The sequence below is a fragment of the Leptinotarsa decemlineata genome, unplaced genomic scaffold, assembly GCF_025532065.1.
Source record: "Leptinotarsa decemlineata unplaced genomic scaffold, Ldec_3_MD MMD2_P_RNA_scaffold_14, whole genome shotgun sequence".
Taxonomy (NCBI): domain Eukaryota; kingdom Metazoa; phylum Arthropoda; class Insecta; order Coleoptera; family Chrysomelidae; genus Leptinotarsa; species Leptinotarsa decemlineata.
Window position 1 is genome coordinate 8,055,266 of NW_027412528.1, and position 27,511 is coordinate 8,082,776.

The window sequence follows — 27,511 nt, forward strand, 5'->3', positions numbered from 1 at the left end:
AATTTGGTGTACTTTTATTTCAATCATTTACATGGAAAAATATGTCGTACTAACGTCGAGATAGCATATTTACATCAATGAAAATAGAAATTACATTCCAAGTGACTCATCTGCATCTTTGCTATACTCCCACCTACAGCATCCAGAATTGTATCTCCATGTAGTTGTTTCATTCTGTATTATAGGCCGATAATCTCATCAGTTCTTGTGCAGAAATTCTGAAAAAACAAAATTCAATTCAATTTACTCCACTAAATATAAGTCCTATATGCATTTTTGAATTTTCACTCCCCCCCCTCCTCCACTTAAATGAATATCACAGATAAAACTTTTATGAGGGGGAAATACTAAATTTGAATAGGAATGTTACTGTTTTAACACAGACAGAAAAATCCGGGCTAGTAGGTCGTAATCAAATGAAACCTAAAGTACTTTCCGAGTCTACCAGTCCGGATTTTGTTTGTTCCTAAATATTTCATAAAACAGGGATTACATTCGTTTCGAATCACTTACTTTCCCTTCATTGAACTGGTAAAAACACTATGAAATCGCAATCAGTTAAGAAAGACTTCAATTCAAAAAATTTCAATATTTTTTTTCTTTGTTTCTCCATAAGAACTTCAGGGATATTTTTTTAGGAGATATTAGTGCTTCATCTTTCAATATTATTCAGATTGATGTTGAAGAGGCAATAAGACAAGTATTCTTTGAAAGACATTTCTTGTAATTTAGAACAATATATAATATGATTCAACATCTCCTTCCATTATGATTACCTCTATAATTGCATTCAGAAATATTATATTCATTTGTACATCAGAAACAGAATCCATATTTGAATATTCTATAAGCTATTTGAAGAGAAACAAAAGTTTTTTTGGATATGCGAAGAAAACATTCGTGAAAGAACCGGTGGTGAATTTGTCTTCTAGAGAATTAAATATGAACAAACAACTCGTATTAGTAAAAGGATTCAATTTTGCAGTTGCTCCAAAAATAGTTCCAACTTCGGAATTGGTTACCGCAATAGTATTGTTACGGTTTTACCCGTGGGTTCACCAATAATTGACTACTCTGAATAATCAAACAACTTTATTTCACTTCAATACAACAAACATTTCAACAAAAACTTCAACTATTATTTGAATGTCTATCGCCTTACTAGATCACTTCGCGTACAGCACTGTAACGTCCACTTAACTGTACTCGATTGTCCCAATATCCCCGTGGATAGCCTTTAAATATCGCAATTGAATGTCGTCGAAATTTCTCCGATAATCTGTCGAAGTCGGTAACATTTTTCTAGCTGCTTTTCGATTGGCTCGCGCGCTCTTAGCCACGTCACGCCTGGTTTATAGCTACCAGTGGCCCCCTTCCCTAAGCTTGTTCGCCCCGAACAACATTCCAAGAGAGTACATCACGACCCATGTAAGGACTCAGCATCTCTATGTGGACAACTTTAGGCTTGCTTCTGGGTGACAATTGGATTCTGTACACCAGATCGTATCTGGTATACAGAAGTAAGGTCCAAGTAAGGTCCTTACCATGGTCTCTGCAACTTGGGACATAAAACTTTCCGACGTTGGGATTGGTAGAGCCACACTGCATCGCCCTCCTTGAAGCTCACTGGTAGTTCTATTTACATAGAAATGCCCTCCAGTGCGACCATTGTGAAGCTGTTCGACGATACTCGGGATACACGTCTTGGAAAGGATCATTTGGAATTTGTGGGTTCTTCCATCCGGGATTTCCCATTTCCGAGTGAGTAGGTCACCTGGAATGCTTATGGAGTCCCATTGTAGCCAGTAACCCTTTTCCTGCTGGCCGTGCTTGGAAATATCTTGGCATTCCAGCCTCACTCCTTTGGCAATCCATTCTCGCACAGTTTTCAAGACGGGAGCCTTCTTCTGCGCTACGATGATTCTTGCCTCGTCAGGAAGGTAGTGTCACCCTCATAGTCTCTTAACGACCGTACCACACCATGGTCAGGTGATTACTCAAATTGTCTGTCCGTATCCCTGGACAAAGGACTCTCCGGGTCAGAGGGAACCTGAAGCGGCGGGAGGTGGGGGAGCTTATCTCCCTATCAGAGCTGTCCATAAAGGAATCTCTGTCCGCTACCTTATCACATCTGGTGGGAAGTTCTTCTTCTGGTAGCCTGGTGTTGGCAAAATTTGCATCCGGATGTCAGGCATGGTCTTCTTGAGAGGCTATCTGTATATCCGGGACTCTTTCCTTTCCGATATTGAATTTCATAATGGAAAGTTTGTAACTTTTCGATCCGCTTAGCTATTTGTCCTTCTGGTGTTCTGAAGTTGAAGAGCCAGCGAAGTGCTGAGTTGTCTGACCTGAAAAAAAATTACGGTCATATAAAAAGGAGTGGTAGTGAGTGATTCACCGCTTTGACTACTAGGAGTTCTTTTCTAGTAACGCAGTAATTTCTTTCGGACGTTCCCAGACTTACTAAAATAGCTGATGAAGACTTCTTCTTATACCTGGGAAAGTACTGCTCCTATTCCATGTTGGGATGCATCCGTGTCAAGTATAAACAAGCCTTCGGGTATGCCAGGATCGGTGCGCTGGTCAAATGACTCTTCAGGGCAGCAAATGCTTGCTGGCAGTATGGAGACCAAACGAAAGGTGCTCTCTTTTCAGTTAAGTCATGCAGCGGTCTGGCAATTTTCCCAAAGTACTTCACAAAACGCCGGTAATAGCTATAGATTCCAAGGAAGATTCTTACGTCGTGCTTGCTCGTCGGTGTTGGTCATTCTTGCACTGCCTTGATTTTCTCTCTCTCAAAACTTTTTTTCGGTGACTATGATGTCATCAAGATAGACCAAGCATGTTTTCCAGGTAAGTCCTCTCAACACCAACTAAAACTTCAACTATTATTTGAATGTCTACGGTTTTCGCCTTCTTTGGAGCCGGTTTTCGCCTTCTTTGGAGCCGGTTATCCCTTTTGAGTCCACTGTTTTGATTGTTCTTTTGTCTCTTGTATAAAGTGATGGACCCATGTTTCATCCATGGTTATGAAACGACGCAAGAATTTTGCTTTGTTGCTGTGAAACTTCGCTAAACACTCAATTGAAACATCTTCACGACACTGTTTTTGTTCGAGTGTGAGCAAACGCGGCACCCATCTTGCACATAACTTTCTCATGTCCAAATTGTCAGATAATATGCGATGTACCGTACTTTTTGAATTGCCCACTAAGCCTGCTAGCTCGCGCACTTTCAGTCAAAGATCATTCAGTAGCTTTTGGTGGATTTTCTTTACCGCTTTGTGGATTTTGTTCAGATTCTACGAAGCTCGTCTTGGCAGCTCGTACGGCCTCGTTTAGACGCTGCTACCCAATATTTTACTGTTGTAAACGAAGGAGCAGACTCACCCAAGGTAGAATACAATTCATCTTTTATATTGGTTGGGCTGAGGTCTTTCAATCGATACATCGATATGTATTGTACCACATATCGATATCCAATTTTCTTCATTTTCACAAATCAAACGAAAACGTTCGCTATTGATGGCTGTCAAACAAATACTAAACAACGCAGCGTCTTCAAACTTGAAATATATGCTTAATAGATTGTGTACTTTCTAATACAATGATATTTTTCAAACTGCCGCCATCTCCAAGTCAGACCAGGTACTTCTGGGACCACCCTCATATGTTTATGATGTTATTCGCTACCTGAGACAATAACCCAGATGATATCAACGTTTTCTTGAAATATATGAACTCAAAGAGCCCAAAATTAAATTTACACTAGAATCGACTTCCTTTTCTCGATGTTATGATAAAAAAATCGATAAATACTCTTGATATGAGTGTTTATTAAAAAAACTCTCAAAAACAGATGTCTTCACTATAAATTCAATCATCAAGTTAGCGTCAAGAAAGGTATAGTCAGATGTTTGTATGATAGGGCGAAGACAGTTTGCAATTCAGTTCATAAAATGAAAGACGAAATAACTAACACTAAAACACTGTTGGAGCAAAACGTATATCCGGAAAAGTTTGTGGGAAGAGCTCTTAATAAATTTGGTAAACGTAATACACAACATATACAGATCCCACAATCATCACAAATCCAACAATACACATACCTCACAACTAACATCATACATTATCTTCCTGGTTTGTCTGAGAAAATGAGACGCATCCGTTATAGATATTATGTAAGAACAACTTTTAGAAAAGAAAGTTTTTGGCTTTCTACTACTCCATCTGATACAAAAAAAAGGGATGAGAGAATCTTTCAAAGAAAGGAAGGAAGTAATCAATTTGAAACTCTATACATGAATGTGTAGATCATGCAAAGAAGTAACTTTCAGACACAAATTGAAAGAAAGTCCTTCTGAAACAGCTACTTTCATATAAACATTGAATTACACGAAAGAAAATAATTCTTTCGAAACAAATACTTCTATATGAACACTGAATTATACAGAAGATACTTTTCTCTACTCAGTTTGTATTTCAAACATTTGTTGTGGAATAAGAATCAGATATCATTCACATGAGTTCTACTTTGAATGAATGGTAATAAATTGTACTCACATAGAACACTGTCACCCTCACTGGTATACACCGATGTTTCGCCTCAAGACACTTGCCCTAAGGCTCTTCCAAATTGGATAACATTATAGAAAATACACATAATGTTATCCAATTTGGTACTGAAGAGCCTTAGGGCAAGTGTTTTAAGGCGAAACATCGGTGTATACCAGTGAGGGTGACAGTGTTCTATGTGAGTACAATTTATTACCATTCATTCAAAGTAGAACTCATGTGAATGATATCTGATTCTTATTCCACAACAAATGTTTGAAATACAAACTGAGTAGAGAAAAGTATCTTCTGTATAATTCAGTGTTCATATAGAAGTATTTGTTTCGAAAGAATTATTTTCTTTCGTGTAATTCAATGTTTATATGAAAGTAGCTGTTTCAGGAGGACTTTCTTTCAGTTTGTGTCTGAAAGTTACTTCTTTGCATGATCTACACATTCATGTATAGAGTTTCAAATTGATTACTTCCTTCCTTTCTTTGGAAGATTCTCTCATCCCTTTTTTTGTATCAGATGGAGTAGTAGAAAGCCAAAAACTTTCTTTCCCAAAAAAAAAATTAATCACTCCTAAAAATATAACCCCTTCAATTCAACTTTTAGAACTACTAACACATTGAGATCTCTTTTGACACAAGCTACAGCTGAAAATAAGGTTGAAAAAACGAAAGATTGTATTTACAATACCTTGTTCCTATTGAAAAAGTTATATAGGTGAAACCTCACGGGGATAACGAAGCATATTCTCAAATCAACTGGTTATCACGCTGTAGAATGAAGTGAAACAAAAATTATCACCAAAGAAACTCATGAAAACATTAGAATACTCAAAGAATTCACATACATTCTTTTAGCAGGTAACAAGTGTATTTCAAATAACTCTGTGGAATTGGATCGTACCTTGCCTTTACAAAGAAGAGAGGTTGAAAACGAAAATATGAGCCTTGACTGAATTCTCAAGAAGCATCCAATATATGTATTCATGTATACTAAATTTCCCTAATAGTAGGCACTAAATTCTCAAAAATATTGCATTGAAACGACATCGTTGTCAGGTTGTGACTCCATATTTTTCATCATCTACTATTTAAATCCTACACACGCATCTAAATAGTCATAGAATAACGGACAACGTGTTTAATTCGTTGAAGAAACTGCCTGCTAATGAATTGTATTCAACAGCATCAATGTATATTAAATCAATATGAAACATTTTAATTATATTCTATGACTAAAATTTATAAATGGCAACGTTGCGTGTACAGAGGTGTTTATGAGACGGAAAAAAAACGGCAGATTAAATTTGACGTAAGATAGAGAAAGATATGAATATTGTGCCCCATCAGCTGGGTGCGGTTAGGTTAACATTCATGAGCGTAACATTGAATAATACTTGGAGTAACTTCATTTTCTTTGATATGTTGTCATAATTTAGTTATAAAGATTTATGTCTGTTTCAACACTTATTACCTCTATGTGATATTTTTTTTATGACGATCGAATGAAAGTCCACGGCTAATAGAGAATTTCAAAAAAAGGTAACAAGTTGCTAACGGCAGTCAATATATTGGGAGAGCAGTGGTCGTGGGTTTTTTATTTTGTGGAACAACCTTTTTTTGGGTGGGGCGTCACTTGATTTGATTTTGCTAAAATCAAGAAATAAAAATATGCATAGTCAGAAAATTATTTAATAGTTGCTGCAGACTAAACCAAAATATGGTAGAGAAAAAAGCGGTTATTGTTTTCATTACAAAAAGGATGTGATCCAGTAACACAACAAATGAAATAATACGACGCCGCTGCAGCTGCAGTAGGATCTTACAAAACAACGTTATAAAGTAAATTCATATGACTTTCATTACGTCTACACAAAATAATTATTGAAACGTTGGAAATAATTTTTGAAACGTTACATGCATGTAGGCACATATAATTCAAAAAGGAAACACCAGGTATATAGTTGGTTTCTAAAAATAGGTTGTCTGTGTAGTGGAAATCAACTCCGATGTAAAAAATTGGAAATTCCTCACCAAATGAGTTCCTTCTTTTCTGGATGTTATCAGCAACAGGCTGTCTGAGAGGTCGAGTAGATTCTGGATGTAGTCTGGAGGGTTAAAAAACGAAACAGTTCAGTTTTCAGGCGATACTATAAACATCCTGGATTCGAAAGATATATGTCGAACTGGAGCAATTCGACTTTTCTTTTTTTTTTCAAAACTGGTCGACAGCAAAAGACGGTATTTGGGGATCCAAACGGTTCAAAACCAGAACAAAAACGTTCGAGATGGTTGGACGACCCACGCTTCTTGGAAAATACCAAAGGCTGTACTTGTCCGTAGATTCATGGAAACCGGCAGATCTACAAAAAGTGATCTCGGTTGTGATATTGGTTCCAGAAATCAAATGGTTGAAAAACTCACCTCCTCTAAGGGAAAGGCTTCCACTAAAATAATGCCCAACACAAAAATGGTAACTGACGTGACACACTCTACTTTCGTTTCTCAACCGTCACCCAAAATCCTTTCAGGTTGACCTCCGACCAGAAGTATTAACACAAACTCGTCCTTTGCGCCGTGACGTACACGTTGACGAAATTTGGTGTACTCCAATGGCAATACTTCTTTGTATGAAGTATTCATTGAGCATTCCTTCTTTTTGAGAATTTTATTTCATTAATAATAATTCGTTTTTTTTTTCTCTTCCCCAGACTACATCAACTATGCAATGAAATACAGAGTTATCAAGAAAATAAAATAGCTGATGTTTACTAGATTGGAACTCTGAAATTGTATACATGTATTTTATGATTTCCACAATTAAATGATACATTTCGTAACAAGTGCTTTGGATTGTTGATAAAAGTCAACTGATGACAGTTTTGGAATTTCTTTTCAATAATATAATAAATAATGATATTTATGTATAATATCTACCCTAGATAAACATTAACGAGAAATAATACACTTTCTATAGATTTAATCCATTCTCAAGAAGTTATAATGTAGTCGACATCACAATATTCTATACCTACATTTCTAGGAAACGGATTAACAGTAAATAAAAAAGTCAAAGCAAACGCAGACGTCCGAATTTATCTGATGGAGAAAAAACTATTATATACAATGTGTATTGTGGGCTCCGTGAACGGAATGAAAATATGTTGAATAACGACTCAGTTAATATTTGAATTGATTTAACTAAAGTGTCGACGAGAAGCGTTCTCAGAATTCTCAAAACCTTTGTAGAATATGAATATAAATGTGAAATTAGAGGAAGATAACAAGTTAAGCTTGATTATTGCACAAAAAATGCTATTCATGCAAATTCCGTTTGTTATTTATCAGAAATGAAATCGATGCCCAAAACATGTTTTATTATGCACATTTAATCAAATGAACATCAAATTTATGAAATGAGGTAGGAAAAGTGCTTTTATAGAAAGAGAAGATTTTTTTTCGTGTCGGAAAAATACTTGAAAAAAATTCGAGATTATCGTCTTTAAAGGTTTATAAGCAAAATGTATGAATCTTGACTAATTGGTTTATATCATGCAGTAACTTTTCAGGGTGAACTTTTCAATTTGTCCTTTATTACACTTTAGTAGATTCTCCGGTTTTATTGGTAATAGTATGCCTGACGTTTCATCTTCAACTACTGTAGACATTATAAAAGGCGATGAGGCCTATTTTGATATCTACCGTCGTTGTAGATGAAACGTCCGGTAAACCACGTCCACCAAACCCGAAAAATTGCTTCGACATAATTGTCCCCAGTTACCTTTGAGGTAACACAATGTCTAATTGTGTTAAAACATTTAGAACTGAGAAATTATGATATTCATAATGTATTTATTCAACTTTTTCAATGACAGAGAAAACAAAAGTCTATTTGTATTCATATTTAATGTAGGCATTGTTTGAAACAAAAATATTTTCGATAAGTCATATAAATTTATTCATTTGCAAATGACACATTTATTTATCGGATATGTAATCAATCTTTTCGAAGAGTGAGCAGATATAGACTTCAAGCATCTCTAATGCTTTGTAATGAAATCACTACAAACAAGTTAGTTCATGTTCACTCGAGATGCAGGCACTGTGTGAAACAAACCAGTCACTCAAAATGTGAAAAATTTGATGGTAGATGTCTTACTGATTTCAAAAATTGTTTAGTCATTTCATTTGAAAAAAACAAATTCCTTTTGTTGAAATTTGTGAACAAAAAAATGGACAAATAAAGCTCATGTGTAAAAATTTGTACAAATTCTGGATTCAATATTCTGGATTCATCATAAAAATTCCATTGCATTTCAAAGAGTGCATTTTTGTCTAATTTCACCAACATCGTATCTTCTTCTACTGTTAACAAGATAGCAATAGTAGGCAATTAAATTTTTGCCATCCAATATACAACATAGATACGTACAATTTTTCTGGCATTAACCTTTCATACCGTTAAGAAAATAACATCTTTTAATTTAGAAACAATCACAATATGCAGCTGCGAGAAATCTTTCGTCCTAACAACACAGATAGATGTTTCATTGGAAAAAAATGAAATGTCATGTCATAATGACACAATGGCATAAAAGCAAAAACTGAAAATGAAAAACAAGAAAAAATCAAAGAAAATTAGAAAACAGTATGATCGGAAATGAAACAGTTGAAGAATTCTGCAAAACTAAAGAAATGAAATTTAAACATTCAATCCAGTCTCGATATATCTACACAGTAGGTTGAATGGACTGACGCCTATCAGAAAACAACTACTTCCCTGGCTAATACCACGAAGGGTGTTGGATTATATCCGACAGGCCTCAGTGCAGGAGTCTTCACAGAAAATGTCCTGCATATGTAATTGGCAATACAACTGAGTCGACCATCAATTTTGTAACGGGCACACTTGCACACCGGTTTCGAGCACATTAGCCACTCGTCAGTGCAAGATAGTGACCATCATTGACCTAAAGTCAATGATATTCCATAATTGAAAATCGGAATTCTTGCAGAGTATTTCATTCCTCTTCCGAAGTTGGAGCGAACATCACAAAATGTCACTCCATCTAGCGGACGAGGTACTAACCAACTGCATATCCGTTATTTGTCCGATTCCTCTGAATAAGGAAGAAAAACTTTCTCATTAGTCAGTGGGCTATGCTTGAAGACTAGCAATAAACAAATCTAAAGAAATGATTTAAACGTTCAAGCCAGTCTCGATATACTTACACAGTAGGTTGAATGGACTGGCGCCTATCAGAAAACAACTACTCCCCTGGCTAATACCACGAAGGGCGTTAGATTATATCCGACAGGGGTCAGTGCAGGCATCTTCACAGAAAATGTCTTGCATATGTAATTGGCAATACAACTGAAAGAGTCGACCTTCAATTTTGAAACGGGCACACTTGCAGACCGGTTTCTGGCTCATTAGCCACTCGTCAGTGCAAGATAGTGACCATCATCGACCTAAAGTCGATGCACTTTGTTGCTAAAAATGCGTTTGTTAATTAACAATCGTTTTTTGCAACTAAATATTAAAATTAAGGAACCGTTTTTTTTTTAATCATAAATTCTATTGTTCTTTAAGGTTTTGAAAAAACTCTTTTTTTTATTCTTTTTTTAATTGTTCATTTAAAAAAAATTGTTATAAACAACTAAAGTTGTGAGCATCGGAAATTTAAAGAAGGTTAATGAGTAAACTCATTAAAATTAAATTAACAGAATGACTGATTGCTTCATTTAATTTTCTCAAACTCCATAAAAATATGACAATAAGTGAATGTTAATGATCCTACAACTACTAAAAGTGCAAGTAATAAAATCCTTATGATTTATTGTTACATGACAGGAAGTTGATGTTGAAAAAACTAAAACATTTTTTCTTTTTTTGATAAATAACGATCAATAATTAAATGAATAATAGGACTACAACTTTAGTAAAAGGCTTAAATTGTTAATTAATTCATAATGAACAAAAAAGGCTTGAAGTATATTTATCATAACTGCAATAGTTTGAAAGTTATTATAATTATAAAAGCGAAGGAGCGAATGAAAAAGACAATTATCAAGGTATTACAATATTGAAAGTTTTATAAAAAATAGAATAAATTTTTAAAAAAACACAGTTACTTTTATATTATAGAACAAAGTATTAAAAAAAATTTTTGTTTATAACAATATTTTTTTAAATAAACAATTAAAAAAATAATAAAAACAAAAGTTTTTTGAAAACCTTAAAGAACAATAGAATTTATGATTGAAAAAAAACTGTTCCTTAATTTTAATATTTAGTTGCAAAAAACGATTGTTAATTAACAAACGCATCAACAAAGAAATTTTTTTAAGAAATCATTTTTTTTCTAAAAATCATGATTTTTTCCATTAACATAATGCAAAAAAAAATTCGAATTGCTTATAAACAATGTATTTGTTTATAATAAATACATTAACAATAGCTGTAAAAAAAATTAAAAAAATATTATTAATTAGTTTTTAGCCATGAGACATTGAAAAAATAAAAAATTTAAAAAAAATTGTAATGTATTTTTTATAAAATTATAATTTTCAATTGTCAATAAAAAAATAGAAAATATTTTTTTTTTTTATTTTGGCAACGGTAATCTATTTTTTTGTCTATTAAGGATAACTTCACCAAAGGGAAAAAATGCCAGGGTTTCAGTTTAATAATTATAGGGATTTTTATATTAACTTTCAATTCGGAACAAGTTATTAATTAACAAATTTATAATTAATGTTAAAATTGGGATAAACATTTTTTGACTGCGGATTATTGTTTATTGATGTATCCCAACATTACAAGAATTTTTTCATTTCTTAATATTTACATTTAATATGTTTAAACAATTTTATTTGTTTTTATGTCAGAGTGACGAAAGGCGCGCGGAAGCCAGACTACCCGCTTTTGACTCTATTTTCAGGGCTCTGTGAAAATTATAAATAATTAGATACAGTTTCGGGAGTCGGGACTTCTTTTTACGCAAATTCGTTGATCTTTTCAAATCTTTTTTTAAATTTCCAAAATTTTGAAAATTTTTCGAGATATTAACAAAAAACCAAAGCCCCATTTTTTTTCACTTTATTGTTTATAACTTTTGTAATTTTTATCGGCGCGTTTTCGGACCTCTCCTTAAATTTTCTAGGCAAATATACGAATCGAATGACACCTTGGTCGTAATTTTTGGACAGAGCTGAAAAATGTTACAAAAAAAAGTACATGTGAACTAGACTAATATGGGAGGAGGGAGGAATAGCATAATTAATCTAAGTTGTACGCGGTCTTTTAAAAAAAATAAGGCGAATTTTCATTTTTTTCAAAAATTATTTATCTATTCATCAATTTCTATTTTATCCCCTTCGACATAATACAAATGTGCCAGCGTTTTTTCCAATCCTCGAAGCACCTCTTGGATATGCACCTCTTGGGTATATCCTTGAGCTCTCTCAGTGATTCGGTTTTCATGTCCTCAATCGTCGCAAAACGCCGTCCTTCAATGGGTCTCTTCAATCTTGTTACCAGGAAAGTCACAGGGGGGCAAATCTGGTGAATACCATGGCTGAGGCATGATAACGGTGTTGTTTTTGGGCCAATAAATTACGAACAAGCAATAACGAGTGAGCAGGTGCCTTATCGTAATGCAGAAGCTATGAATCATTTTTCCAAAATACTGGACGTTTTCTTCGTATTGCTTCCAGGGCTGGCAAAAACCCGGGATTTTAAACAAAAACCCGACCCACTGGTTATAATCGGACACAAACAGTTATAACCGGGCATAGAACCCATCTCAAAGGATATGCCAGATACATATATCCTACAGTGACGACATCTAATATTGAGGAGATTAAATAGTACACATAACAATTCTGTTCGTTACCGAAAATTATAAAAAATGTTTTCCATTCACATACCAGAATTTGCATTATGAGCAGCATAAACAAATAACCCACGAAAACGTTGTCGACTTTTTTGTTGTTTTGTAAATGCAATTATTACATTTTAAAAACCATGAACAAAGGCGGTAGGAAGTTCTCACGGGAATGAGAATATGTCATTAGGGAAAATGGCATGGTGACCTGCAAATTTTGTAATACCAAACTAAGCCCAAAAATCGAAAGAATTCGAAAACATTCATCAGTGTGCTTTGGGATAAAAAACAAGACGACTCCAAATGATAGTATTGGTAGTTCCAGTTCAGGTTCTGATTCACAGTTGCCTTCACCATCAATAGTCTCCAAGAAATGTAATGAACAATATGAACAAGGTAAGTTAAAATGAAAACAAGTATTTTGTTTGTTATGCCTGTATTGTATTGGGAAGTGGCATGTGCATGCATTTGTTAATTTTAAATATTCAATATGCTAATTTGGTTAGTGTTTTGTACCGCTGGCAGCATATTCCTAACATCCCAAGGCAAAGGAATTTTTCTGATACTGAATATAGAATTGATTGATTGATATATTTAGGTTCTTTTCTTTTCCTTGCAGCTGATTTATCAGGCACTCTACAAGAAAATAGATTTTCTATATCAGAATATCCCAGTGAAAAAAGGATAAAAATGGAAGATTTATCAAAATTTGTCGTGGAAACATCAGAAAGAGAAATTAACAAACTGAATGAAGCTATAGCGGCGTATTTCTTTGCTGCAAATATAGGCTTTGAATATATTGAAAGTCATTCTTTCATACGAATGATTAACTTACTTCGACCTGATTATCGACCACCTAATATACGAGAGACAAAAAAGAATGAACAATGTTATGATATTCAATCTAGCAGAAGGTAATTCTTACAGCTCAGACTTGAATACTGTTGAAGAAATAGTTAAAGAAGTAACTCATGAGGATTTACATATTAAACAGATATTCAGAGTTAGACAGAAGAATAAAAGTGGTAACCGTGCGTTGAAAGTTATTTTTACCAGAAGATGCAAACAAGTTAATTAAATCAAAAGAAAAAAGAGATGTACTCAAGGAAAAAAAAATTCATAAATGCTGATCTAACTCCACCACAAGTAAAAAACTGGCAAAATATGAAGAAAGAAGTCGATGATAGAAAGCAGAGGGGAAAAAAGTTACAATAAGATATGTGAATGGAGTACCTCATATCACTGAAGCGGCTGTAAAAAAGTAAAACCCAATCAGTTTTCTGTGTATTTTCAAAATGTCGGCGGTATGACAACAAAATTATTAGAATTTCAACCAAGTGTTATGTCTTCAAACTCTGATATAATTTTTTAGAAACATGACTTAATAGAGACTTTTCCGATAGTGAACTGGGTTCAAAAGGTTTAAACATATATAGATTAGATAGAGACCAAACAAATAGCGATAAAAAAGAGGAGGAATACTAATAGCCATTAGATAATCTTTAATAACTGAGTTAATCGACATATCTCCTGACAATATAGAACATATGTATGTTAAATTATCAATAGGTGCTTCAACAATCATTATCGGTGGTGTATATATTCCTCCTTCTTCTGAGTGAATACTTATATGGAGCATACTGCTACCGTTGATTATATTTTAGAAAAATACTGTACTAGCAAGATTATCCTTTGTGGTGACTGTAATATACCCGACGCATTTTGGTTTAATGGAGAGCTTGGTCTGAATGTTGATTGTCCAGAAAACTCACCTGCCCTAGCTTTATTACATTCATTTAGTTTCCATAATTTATATCAAATCAATAATATTCCAAATTCAAGAAAAGTTTACTTAGATTTAATTTTTTCATCATTCATAAATATGTCTGTACAAAATCCATCGGACCCAATTTTTCAAAATACATTACATCATTCTTCGGTATGTTTTGATTTAAAAAATGATACAAAGGAATATCTAAAATATGATGAATACTTTTATGACTTTGTAAATGGAGATTATATGGGCATGAATGATTTTTTGGCAAGTATCAACTGGGATACCGAAATACTGAAGGATGAGGATTTAAATATTGTAGTTACACATTTTTACAATATTCTCTATACAGCTCTTGAGTACTTTGTTCCACTAAAAAAATATAAAGCTTCTACTTTCCCAATATGGATCAATTCTGAGCTGTAAAAATCAGTTTTCAAGAAGAAATCGGTTCACAGAATACAAAAATGGAAATTTTTATAAATATGAAGAATTTTGTTATTTGAGAGATAAGTGCAAAACTTTGAGAAACACTTGCCATCAAGCATACATAAATAAAATAGAGAATAACATCAACAATAATCCTAGAAGCTTCTGGAATTATATTAATAATAAAAAAAATCACACTCCTTACCATCTAAAATATATTATGATGACTCTGTCAGTGAAAATAGTGATGATATTGTGAATCTTTTTGCAGAATATTTCTCATCAGAGTACAGTGATGAAACAGTTAACCAAATTCCAGAATATAAATTTAGTAAGACGGTTGATATATGTAGTTATAGCGTTGATATTAAAGAAATAATCGATCTAGTCATGTCATTACCTGAGAAATTGTCTACAGGTCCTGATGGAATTCTGCTATTCCTAATCAAAAAATGTATTTTTACCCTGATCAAACCAATTCACATGATATTCAATATTTCCTTGAAATCGTCGATCTTTCCAGATTATTGGAAAAACAGTTTTTTGAAACTTATCTATAAAAGTGGATCACATAATGATATAAAAAAATTATCGAGCAGTCTGCAATCAATCAGAATTACCCAAATTGTTAGACAGCCTAATTACAAAAAAACTAACATGGGATTGTAGACATATAATCATTAATCAACAACATGGATTCAGTAGTGGTAGATCTACCAGCACAAATCTGCTAATTTATTAACACTGTATAATAAATGCCTTCGAAAATAGACACCAGGTAGATTCTATTTACATAGATTTTTCAAAGGCATTTGACCGAGTAAACCACAATTAGTTGTTGCATAAACTAAACGCTTTGGGTATTCAAGAAAACATTCTGAAATGGATTGAAAATTATCTAGCCTGCAGAGTACAATTTGTAAAATATGGTAACTCAGTATCTTCCTCAATCACAGTTTCATCGGGTGTACCACAGAGTTCTCATTTAAGGCCATTGCTTTTCAACTTATTTGTCAATGACTTGAAAGATGTAATTCTTTATAGTGAATTGTTTTTGTTTGCTGATGACCTGAAGTTGTTTAAATTTATTCATGACTCAACTGATACACAATTATTACAGTACGATTTTTCTAACTTTGTTTGCTAGTGTGATATAAATCTATTGCAATTAAATAAAGACAAACGTCAAAAATTTACTTTTTTTTCAAAACAAAAATCCCATTAACTGGCCATACAAAATCAATCAATCTGAAAACAAATAACACAATCAGAGATTAAGGAATCACTCTCGACCCAAAAATGTCATTTAAACCCCATATTGCAAATACTACTTCTAAAGCTTTAAAAATGTTAGGTTTCATTCTTAGATCTGCAAATGATTCATCTCTCACTTCAATAAAAATCATATGTTGTTCAATTGTTAGATCAATAATGGAATACAATTCCACAATTTGATGTCCTTCATATCATGTGGATATTGATATGCTAGAAAGTGTTCAAAATAAATTTTTGAAGTACTCTGCATATAAACTGGGATATCATATTGGTGAATATGACTATAAAATTATATTGGACATTCTTAACTTGAATACTCTGGCTCATAAAAGATTAGAAGCAGACCTTACACTAATTCATAAAATAATCAATGGTAGCATCAATTCCCCGGAACTTGTCGAACTTATAACTTTAAATATGAATCCAAGGAGAACAAGAAATTCGGATATCTTCAAAGTACCCTTTTGTCGCACCAACTATGGCCAGAATGAATCTGTAGGTAGAATTTTGAGAATTGCAAATACATACAATGTAGATTTAGAATTTTTAATTCTTCTTTGTAAACATTTAACAAGACTGCGAAAAGATTGTAATCCATTATTTTTACAATTTTTTCATTTTATTTTATATATTTTTTCCTTAAACCTAGCTTATATTACTGTTAAATGCATATGTGTGAACTTGTTAATTATCTTGTAAAAAATAGGCATTGCCGTAAATAAATAAATAAATGATAGAAAAATTTTGGCAAATAAACTATTAGATCAAATATCTAAGTTGATAAACAAATAACATCAGAATTATCACGCGACAACTTCACTGGAGTCAATATATCTATCACACTGCTTCAGAATGGTTGGTTTAGTGTGTTGAATGATCCAATTATTGCCACCACAATACACACTGGAAAAGAATAACTTTTACTGTCAGCTCAGGACTGTGAGGCCGAATAGAAAACAGCAGAATTTTGTTTCAAAGCAGCAGAAGAAAATTTGAAGAAATGCAAAGAAAATTTCAACAAAGATGTATTTGCTTTCTGTAGCGATAATGAAAACCATTTTGAAACTCATGATGCAGAATTAAAATCAATAAAATTATTAAATATGAGCATATATACAAACGCAATTGATTTACAAAAACAAGTCGTCTATAGATTTTGCTCTTGATAAACTGCAAAGTGACTCAGAAACGTTGTCTGAAGCATTACTTATTTCGCTTGGTCTCCTAAATGATGAAGTCTTAGAACCTTACCACAATATAATCAAAAAAAAAGTTTGAACAAGCAAGTACTCCATATCATTATTTGGCTTACACAATGGATCCTAAACACATACATGTTTTATCTTTCAGATCAAAATATGACACTACATATCCATCTATAATTTTCAAGAATGACATGATAAACAGTATTTCTACTTACAAATGGTGGCAGATTGTTGGAAATAAATCAAGTGAGAACTTTTGAGTCGTCAAATTCTTCACTGAAGTTTTGTTTGTTCATTACAAACCTCCACAGCATACCTGTAAGCTCTGCTGCTATTGAGCAAGTGTTCTCTTCATTGTTGAAAACCAATATTGATATAGTAACTATATATAATATACATATTTTCCAACTAACTAACGCTCTAGATATTCCAATAATTTACTTTTAAACCCTCTTACAGTATTTTCCTCTTCAATGGCATTTGGTAAATTGTTAAATTCCCGTAGTCCCTTGTAGAATAAGTTTTTCGGGAAAGAAAGTTTTTGGCTTTCTACTACTCCATCTGATACAAAAAAAATGGATGAGAGAATCTTCCAAAGAAAGGAAGGAAGTAATCAATTTGAAAATAAGTAACGCTATACATGGATGTGTAGATCATGCAAAAAAGTAACTTTCAGACACAAACTTAAAGAAAGTCCTCCTGAAACAGCTACTTTCATATAAACATTGAATTATAATTCAGTGTTCATATAGAAGTATTTGTTTCGAAAGAATTTTTTTCTTTCGTGTAATTCAATGTTTATATGAAAGTAGCTGTTTCAGGAGGACTTTCTTTCAGTTTGTGTCTGAAAGTTACTTCTTTGCATGATCTACACATCCATGTATAGCATTACTTATTTTCAAATTGATTACTTCCTTCCTTTTTTTGGAAGATTTTTTCATCCATTTTTTTTTTTGTATCAGATGGAGTAGTAGAAAGCCATAAACTTTCTTTCCCAAAAATCAATCACTCCTAAAAATATAACCCTTTCAATTCAAATAAGTTTTTCGTTCCGCCACCAGTGTGAGTTCTATATATATATGAAAATTATTATAAGATCTTGTCTCATGTTCATGTATTTGATTATTAAAAACCAAAAATTCATTAAAATACGTTGATTGGAGACTTTTGGTTATTTTAAATATAAAAAGCATCATTGAGTTCTGTATTCGAGTTATAAACTAATGTATCGTCTGCAAACAGATTAAGTTCACGTAGCCCAGGAACAAAATAAATGTCATTTTGGTATATAATAAATGAAAGTGGACCAAGTACACTTCCCTGGGGAACACCAATGTTGATATCTATCTCATCAGATATTTTTGAACCAATTATTGTTTTCTGTTTTCTTTCACTAAGATAACTAAGAAACCATGCCAGCACAGAGCCTGTTAACCCATAATAATTTAATTTTTTTATCAAAATGTTTCTGTCAATAGTTTCAAATGCGCACTTGAAGTCAAGAAAGACAGCTACAGTGTAAGCAGTGGACTAAGCTGCACAATGAAGTGGAAAATTTGGCAAAAATTTGATTTTCTCAAGAACTCAGAAAAAATGAATAAGCTATAACCGGCGGGTTTTTCACTGTGGTTGTAACCGGTTACAACCCCCGGTTATAACCGGGTGGGTTTTAACCGTGCCATCCCTAACTGCTTCTCGCAAGCGGCGTCTAACTTCAAGATAATACTCCCTATACACTATGCCATGGTAATCACAGAAAACACTAAGCAAACCATTGATATTTGCTTTTTTGGTCTTGCCTGTCCTGGGCTCTTCCATTGGTTTCAATGTCATAACCATATACCTATGATTTGTCACCAGTTAAGACCCTTTCAAGAGTCGCCGTTGACGTCATTCAACAATTCCTACGCGATGCACACGACATGGCCTTTTTAATCAGTACACCTCGAACTTCACTGTTTGAAAACTCTCTCAGTTGAAGAACTGCGTTTATGTGGAATAAACTTCCTGAGAACGTTTTTCTAAATTATTATAAGGATTTTTCTGTAATGCTTGTGTTTTATCCTTGAAAAAAAATTCAACAATTTTGAAACAAACGCTTCATGTGCCTCCAGGGTGAGAATCAACATTCACACCTTCTCAACCTTCTGTGAAAAGCTTGTACCACTTGCAAACATTTTTATGGCTCGGAGTACAATCACCGTATGGTACTGTCAACATTTCCATTCAGTTCTATTTTTTTACACAAAATTTGATGCAAATCCTTTGATCCATTTTTTTCGATGGCAGAAAATCGTCGAACACGAAAAACACTTCTAAATTTCATGCCTCTCACCAACAAACTAAACATTCCAAACAACTGAAACTGTGAACACATGTTCGAGACACGTGTACCAACATAAAAAAAAAAGTAAAACCAATGTACGTATCCCGAGAAATTTGAACATTAACCTTATTTTTTTAACAGACTTTGTATAGTAATTTCATGGAACTAGGAAAATTCAAATAACAATGAGAACTGATATCTTCGGTCCAATGCCAAAGTCACGAATGTGCCAATTTGCACATTTTCACCTATGTGCAGCAAAATGTCGGAATTTAATTCATAGTAGCAATGCCAAAAGCGCGAAAGTATTTGCTCATCCCTTCTCTCCCTTTTAGTTGGGACGTATTCCACGAAAGCGTCAGTTGGAGATTTGCTGCAATAACGAAAAGACGAATGTACCACGTTTGTGCTTTTGCCGTTGCAAATTATTTTACCATTTAATCCAAATTCACGAATGTGCCACATTCGTTATTTTGGCAGTGTAAACAATTGTGCTTTAAGATATTCGTGATTATAGTGATCTAGGTAAAATATGAGTTCCCGAACAGCAAGAATAATGAGAAATTGCCAAAAATTACAAGCTCAAGGTAAGAAAATATTAATTGTTGAATGAAAAGAAAATAATAGGATTTATAGTCAAAAATCTTCACTTTTTGTAACAAGCTTTTAGGTTATGTTTCTTAGTATTTTCTTTTTCTGTTTTCAGATGATACTATGCGTAACGAGCTGTCCTCAACAAACACCATCGAGCATCCAGATACACAGCAACAATGCAGTGAATTAAATCAGTACCCGTCAACATCTCGCCTGGTTGTCCAACCTGATGATCTGCCTCCAGCTTTACCAGGAACACTGGAAGAAGATTACTCGTATGTTTCTAGATCTTCTTCGGATCTCTATGAACCTTCAGGTTCGTCAGATATAGGAGAGAGCTCATGGGAAAGTGATGTTGAGGATTTTCCTGACCGTGAAAAGGTATCTACTAAAAAAAGAGAAACGAGAAATTATGGAAGAAAAATGTAAGGAAGGTTAAAAGGCTCAGAGGGGAGTCTTACATTGGTCATAGGGGAATCGAGAACCTACACGTCCTCTTTTGCCGGTAGCTTGTCTCAATAAACCAAAACATAAATGTGCAGCTTCAGTTACCGAGCCAAATCGAATAAGGGTTTATAATGATTTTTGCAATTTGAGCTGCATTGACGATCAACGTCAATTTCTGTATAATCACATTGAAAAAAAAACAAAGAAACGGACGACAAGAGGTATCGAAAATTCCAGGAAAAACTACACCTGTGTGTATAGTCTTACGGTTGATGGAAATAAACTTACAGTGTGTAGAGCATTTTTATGGCCACATTAAATGTGACAGACGCCTTTATGCGAAGTGCCGCAAACAAGCACTCTTCCAATGGAGCTTTAGAACCAGATAAACGCGGGAAACATCAACCATCAAACAAATTACCACAGAATGTTGAAACATTTATACGAAACCAGATTCTATCCTTTCCAGCGGTAGAATCGCATTATTGTCGTCAATCTAGTAAAAAGAAGTACCTTGACCCATCTCTTAATGTATCAATTATGTACAGGATGTACAAAGAGTGAAAATGTGAAAATTGTTACATTTGAGAAATATCGCCAGATATTTTCCGAATACAACGTAGGCTTCTTTAAGCCAAAAAAATACCAATGTAAGAAAGGTTTGGCATACAAAAGTATGTCTGAAGAAGAGAAAAGGGTAGAAGACGAAACGTATCAAAAACATCTCAATAGAAAAAATGAAGCTAGACAAGCCCGCGATGTGGACAAGTTAATAGCAAAAGAGAATCCCAAGGTCTTGGCTTTAAATTTTGATTTGCAGGCAGTGTTAACAACTCCCAAAGGATGCGGTGGACAAATATTTTATTTAAGGAAACTAGCGGTGTATAATTTCACAATCTATAATTTAGGAAACCAAAATGTTATGTGCTACTTGTGGGACGAAACAAAGGGAAAAAGAGGGGTTAACGAAATTTCATCCTGTGTTTATGATTATATTATGAGCCATTCTGAGATCGAAGCAGTGCATATGATGTCTGACGGCTGTGGAGACCAGCAAAAAAATTCAATATTTGCAGCCATGTGCATCCAACTTCTGGCGGAACATCCATCATTGAAAGTAATTGATCATCGGTTTTTCGAAACAGGGCACACTGAAATGGAGTGTGACTCCATTCACTCGAAAATAGAGAAGAAGGCAAGATATGTACCCGTTTATACCCCTGAGGGTGGCGCAACTTATAAGAGATGCACGTTTCACACCATGTCATTTTACTCTAAAGTTTTTGACGTTTGATGAATTTTTAGATTTCAAAGGATTTTCAAATAATATTAATTTCCTTAATTTCAATAACATTCCCTGGAGAAAAATTTACTGCCTTCGGTATATTACAGAGAATAATTGCATAAAAGTTCTTTACAAAATAGACTTTACCAATGTTTTTATTGAAGTGACCTGCAAAAAAAACAGAGGCCGTCAAAAACAAGCCCACTTAAAAAAGGCCTATCAAAATGACTTGCCCATCAGCGAGACAAAATGGAAAGACCTGGATAAAATGTGTGAGGATTTAACAATACCGAAAGCATACCATGATTTTTACAGGTCCCTAAAAACAAATCCCAAGGTAAGGGACAATTTACCGGAACCAGAATTTGGTGAAGAGTCCGATACTGACAAAGACTAAACGTTAATTTTTTAGGATTTTATTGTTGTTTTTTATTTTGTTTACTCCGATACTGACGAATACAAAATGTTGATGTTTCATTTATTTTTTTACAGAGAAATTTTATGTTAGTTTTTGTTCAGTTCGCGACGAACGATTATGTTTTATTTAAGTTTTTTCTGTAAAGGAATTTTATGTTTGTTTCTTTTGTTTAGATGTTCAAAACGTTGTTTTTAATAAAACTATTGTTAATTTTCCTAATATTATGGGTTTTATTTGTTTTAACGAAACATAATATGTCGTAAATTTTGCAGAACCGAAACAACGAATGTGCATTTTATTGAAAAATATTACAAAAATTTAAAATTTTCAACTGACATTATTTTTTGTTTTGCAAAAGTAAAGCTGTCAATAGTGGTTAAGTGCCACAAAATGAAATCTCTATTTTTAGCAATGTCGTCAATATTTAAAATGCGTTTTTCTCAAAACATCAATTATGCACATTCGTGACTTTGGCATTGGACCGACGATATATTCAAACTGTCAATTCATTATTGAAATATTTCAAACAAAACTTACTCCATTCAATTGAAGATGGTGGAACCAACAGTTCTCCTCCTCCTTTGGAGTGGATTTCAAGTTTAGTGGATTTCATATGAAAGAGCTAAACATTGTAAGACAGCCATAGTGATGAACAGAAAAGATCAGAAAAACGCCAATCATCGGCTTGTGGAGCTCGTGGTCTCTATAAATTGCTGTATGAATGTATCTCTGTCTAATTTTGTATGTCCTCTCTGTAGAAAGATATTGAGCAGAAATCACCTGAAAATCAAAAATAATAGAAAATAAATACATACAATACAATCTTACTAAACTAGTAAATGAATAGTTGTATGTACTTAAATATGGAATTAAGTCAAATGGAATATATTCATCAAAATCGATAAAAAAAATCTCGTCAAATAGCGCATCAATTATTTGTAGCTTGCATAAACTTACCTCGTTTAATTGAAGACGGTGCAACAGATCGCCTCCTATTTCTCTTCAAAAATAATGAAACCATCCATCAATATTTAGATGTCTTAATGATGAGCAGACAACCTGGAACCAAAAATTTAAAAAAATAAATAAAAATCATTCAGAAATACATGTTTTTAATTGAAAATAAAAATGCATCAAAATATATACAGACTGACACAAGAGATATCCAGATCATGTGGGTCTTTGTGACATTCAAACTTGAGATTTCAAAGATTTTTTGTCACAGCCAAGCTACTGTAGAAGTCGGAAGTCGGTTATATGTTTCTAGATAAGAGTGATGATTTTTTTAATTTGTAAGCCAGGGCACAAGTCTATAAAAAAGACAAGGAGTGGAATGTACAAAACAATAACGGATTCAGAATATACTTCAACACATGATGTACTCATTAGTAAAGAAAGTTAAATATTTACAGTAAACTTGTATAGAATTCACTAAATAAATGAATATCAATAAAAAATATAGTAGAACTAATGACTTGTTATAACAATGAAAGAACAAATAAATAGTACGGGTGCTTAGAACAAGATATTGTTGTTTAACAAAATGGAATGTTATGCATGCAAATTATCAACTGGTGACCATATTATACAATGTGATAGCTGTCAAAGATCTACGCATAGAGAATGTTCCGGACTTACTGCCAGCGAACTCAAACATGGATCTAAAAGGCTGAAAGAGTAGCTGAAGACTCAGAGCTTGTCAAAAATGTTCTTAGTGTATTTGATACACAAATATATAATAATTAAAAAGTATTCAGATCAGGAAAATATGGCCCAAATAAAAATAGACCCATTGAAGTTGTTTTAAAATCTGCTGATGATGCAAAATATATATTAAAAAATAAAACAAAAAATATTGTACCAAGTATTAGAATTAACAATGACCAGACAAAAGCACAATAAGATTACTTTAAATTCATCAAAGCTGAGCTACAGAAATTAATTGAAAATGGCGATAATAACAAAATAATTCAAAGTATTAGTTGGTGTTGAAGTCAAATGATAAGAATTCATCGATAATATAAAAAGCGTTTTCCAGACAGATATTCTTCATAGAATTTGAAAACGAGGCTGTATTTAAGTTTTTTATATCTTCTGGTAGTTTATTAAATAAAATAGGACCTTAATAATCTGCTTAATATTCCATAAGACTTGTTCGATTTTAATCCATGTACATCATCTGGTACCAATTCTACAAGGAGTTTTAAAAAGTTAGATTTTTGCAACAATTTTTTTCTCAAAATCTGTATGGGTGACAAGAAAATGGTTTTCACTACGTCAATTTACCCAACATTTTGAAAGAGTTGTGTTATTTTCTTGAACGTACATCATCTGGTTCCAATTCTACAAGGAATCTCAAAAATGAGTCTGATTGTTTCAACTTTTTCTTTTTGAAATCTTTTTGCGTGACAAGAAAACTGTTGTCACCAAGTTGATCCTAGAAAGAAACTATGGAAGTTTTTTGATTTTGATGGACACACATCATCGGGTATCATTTCTACATGAGGTATTGGAAAGTAAGGCTGATATTTTCAATATTATCCTTCTCTAAATCTGTATTGTTGATGAGATAACGGTTATCAACATGTCAATCTACTCAAGATTCTATAAAAGAAGACCAAATGGTCTTACTAATTCCATGTTCAACCCATAGTAAATAGGTATTTCCAGCCACAAGTATTAGTACGGGTGTTAATAATTTCGTATCCCAGCCACAGTTTTTTCTTTCACTACGTCAGCATATAGGGCCAGAATCTGTGAATAACGTCACGCCAATGGAAAAATTATACATCTGATACCATGACCTTTTTTTGACATACATGACGTTAAAGTGGAAAATTACACAAATAACAACGATTTATTGAACCAAATTGATCAGATTTTTTCTTTATTGAAAAGCTGAATTGATTTAAGTTGCACTCATGAGTTTAAATGTAAGTTGTGTTCAGAAGTACAAGAAAATGTTCGGCTAAAAGGCTAATGTTATGTTTATATCACATCAGCGTACAAAGTTGGATAATTTGCACTGTAATAATTCAGTATCAGATGAGTCACATCAAACTGTAACATTCAACTGCAGAACAAGATTCTTCCTCGTTTACTTCGAGGCAACTGGTTGAAACCAGAATTCAAAAACAAAGCATTCATGACCCAATACCAGAAGTTACTGTTTCGACCCGTACGAATATCATCGGTTGTGCTGAGAGTTGAAACACAATTGCATTTCTGGACTCAACTCTTCAGTAAAGGCGCTTACATCTCGCCTGCTTTGTTTTTGAACTCAGCTTTCAACTAGTTGACTTGCCATGAAAGACAGAACAAATATTGTTCAGCAATCAATGTTGAATCTTTGCTTCACAACTGACCAACTTGACGAGTATTTCTTACTTCAGTCCAGCACAAGAATCCTGGATTCTTCTATTATTATCATTATCTTACGTACAAATTTGTATTTTTATAGTCTTTGAGCAATGTACTTGTATCAGATGAGCTATAATTCAAAAGCTGTGGAGCTAAAAATACAAATTCAATCTTAAAAAAATCAGTGTTATATTATAAAACATCAGATTTTTTTCTGTTGAAAACAAAAAGTGGCTAATGAAATGTGTGAAGTATAACCAGTAGATCATTTTTGATTTTCAACAGTACATCTTTTCAAGGTAAATTTTCGTTATCTGGACACCCGGCGATTTTGAAAAAATTTTTGACTGTACTTACGTATTTTGATGCGTAGATTACGAATCCGAAAGAAAAAAGCGGCGCTCTCCCTTATTTAAAAAGTTACGGCCCTTCAAAGTTCAGAAAAGGGCAACTTTTCAGCCTTCTTTTTCACTAAATAAACTATTAAAAAACACAAGCATTTATTCACTAGGTCACCTTTACACCTTATTCCTCCTTTTTTAACACTTTTCACTTCAATAATCAACATTTTTCTTATAAAAAACTTAATTTAAAAACGAATGCTTCTCCTGGTGACATTATTCTATTTTTAGGTTAGTTACTAGTGACATTTCAGAAAAAAGCGGTTGGTATTTGTCGTCGCCTACTATTTCAAATTCGTAATACACCACCAAAAACCAATTTACGATCTAAAAAATGAAGGTAAAAAACATTTGAATTACTTCAGGAATATGGACTGCATCAGTCGTACCAACCATATCATTAACCTTAAAAACGTAAAATACAGTGATATGTAACCAAAAAGCAGCTCCGTACATTTTTTAACATTTTTGTAAGAAAAATGTTAATTATTGAAGTGAAAAGTGTTAAAGAAGGAGGAATAAGGTGTAAAGGTGACCTAGTGAATAAATGCTTGTGTTTTTAAATAGTTCATTTAGTGAAAAAGAAGGCTGAAAAGTTGCCCTTTTCTGAACTTTGAAGGGCCGTAACTTTTTAAATAAGGGAGAGCGCCGCTTTTTTCTTTCGGATTCGTAATCTACGCATCAAAATACGTAAGTACAGTCAAAAATTTTTTCGAAATCGCCGGGTGTCCAGATAACGAAAATTTACCCTTTTCAAATACTCTGCACCTTTGGAGAGAATGGGATTTTATGTAACCACCTTCAAACCCAACATAGGAAGAACAATCCATACATATCGTTTTTGGCATGCAAAAACAAATTTTAGATGGATTGTTCAAAAGTAAATGAAAAATGAATACAATACACTTTGAACATTTTCCTCTTAGCCGCTTTTTGTATTCAAATCAAATATAACCTCAAGTCACTGAAAAAGATACTTCATCTTACCTCTGGATGAAATTCCATGGCTGAAGTTGCTGTGAAATTTCACAAAAGAACTGCTAATCTTCCAGAAGAAGCAGTGATCCCAGCCCGTACATTCTATTTTCACTTATCAACAAAAAATTAAAGAACAGGAATGGTGAAAATGGAACTTTCTTTGGAAGTCATAATGCACTTTCACGGAAACTCAAAAACTAAAATGTCTGTAATCTTCAACTGTATACCTGACACAATTCTTCTTCTTCTCGTTTTTTATGGTCTTTATTGTTTACTAATCTGTGACAGAGTGCTTACCGTGCGTTCCGCAAAGCGCCCACAACGACCAAAATGCTTCTTTAGCCGCGATCGACCGCGGTCAACGATTATGGACATACAGGATTGCTTACTTACATATATCGTCACGTTAAACAAGCGCCGGCAGATGTGACGTAATACTGGTGACACTTTTAGTAGCTGCCATAAGACTGTGTGTAATTTTAACATTTTTTGAGGATTATTTTCGAACAGTACTATATTGTTTTTGTTTATTTTGATTACATTTTCATTCAACTATACCAATTAGG

The 27,511-nt window shown here is 33.4% G+C and overlaps 1 protein-coding gene and 1 long non-coding RNA gene across 2 annotated transcripts; one reads left to right on the forward strand and one right to left on the reverse strand.

Moving 5' to 3' along the window:
- On the reverse strand, positions 1-27,511 carry LOC141483373 (uncharacterized). Its single transcript, XR_012466053.1, has 4 exons — positions 26,955-27,511; positions 23,164-23,265; positions 22,744-22,986; positions 1-218 (listed from the first exon to the last, which is right to left on the reverse strand). It is a non-coding gene; the product is annotated as an uncharacterized lncRNA (long non-coding RNA).
- LOC111516645 (uncharacterized) lies at positions 19,912-21,718 on the forward strand. The gene is made up of 2 exons (XM_074177958.1): positions 19,912-20,049; positions 20,169-21,718. Exons 1-2 carry the CDS (start codon positions 19,995-19,997, stop codon positions 20,483-20,485), a joined length of 372 nt encoding a protein of 123 aa, XP_074034059.1. The 5' UTR covers positions 19,912-19,994; the 3' UTR covers positions 20,486-21,718.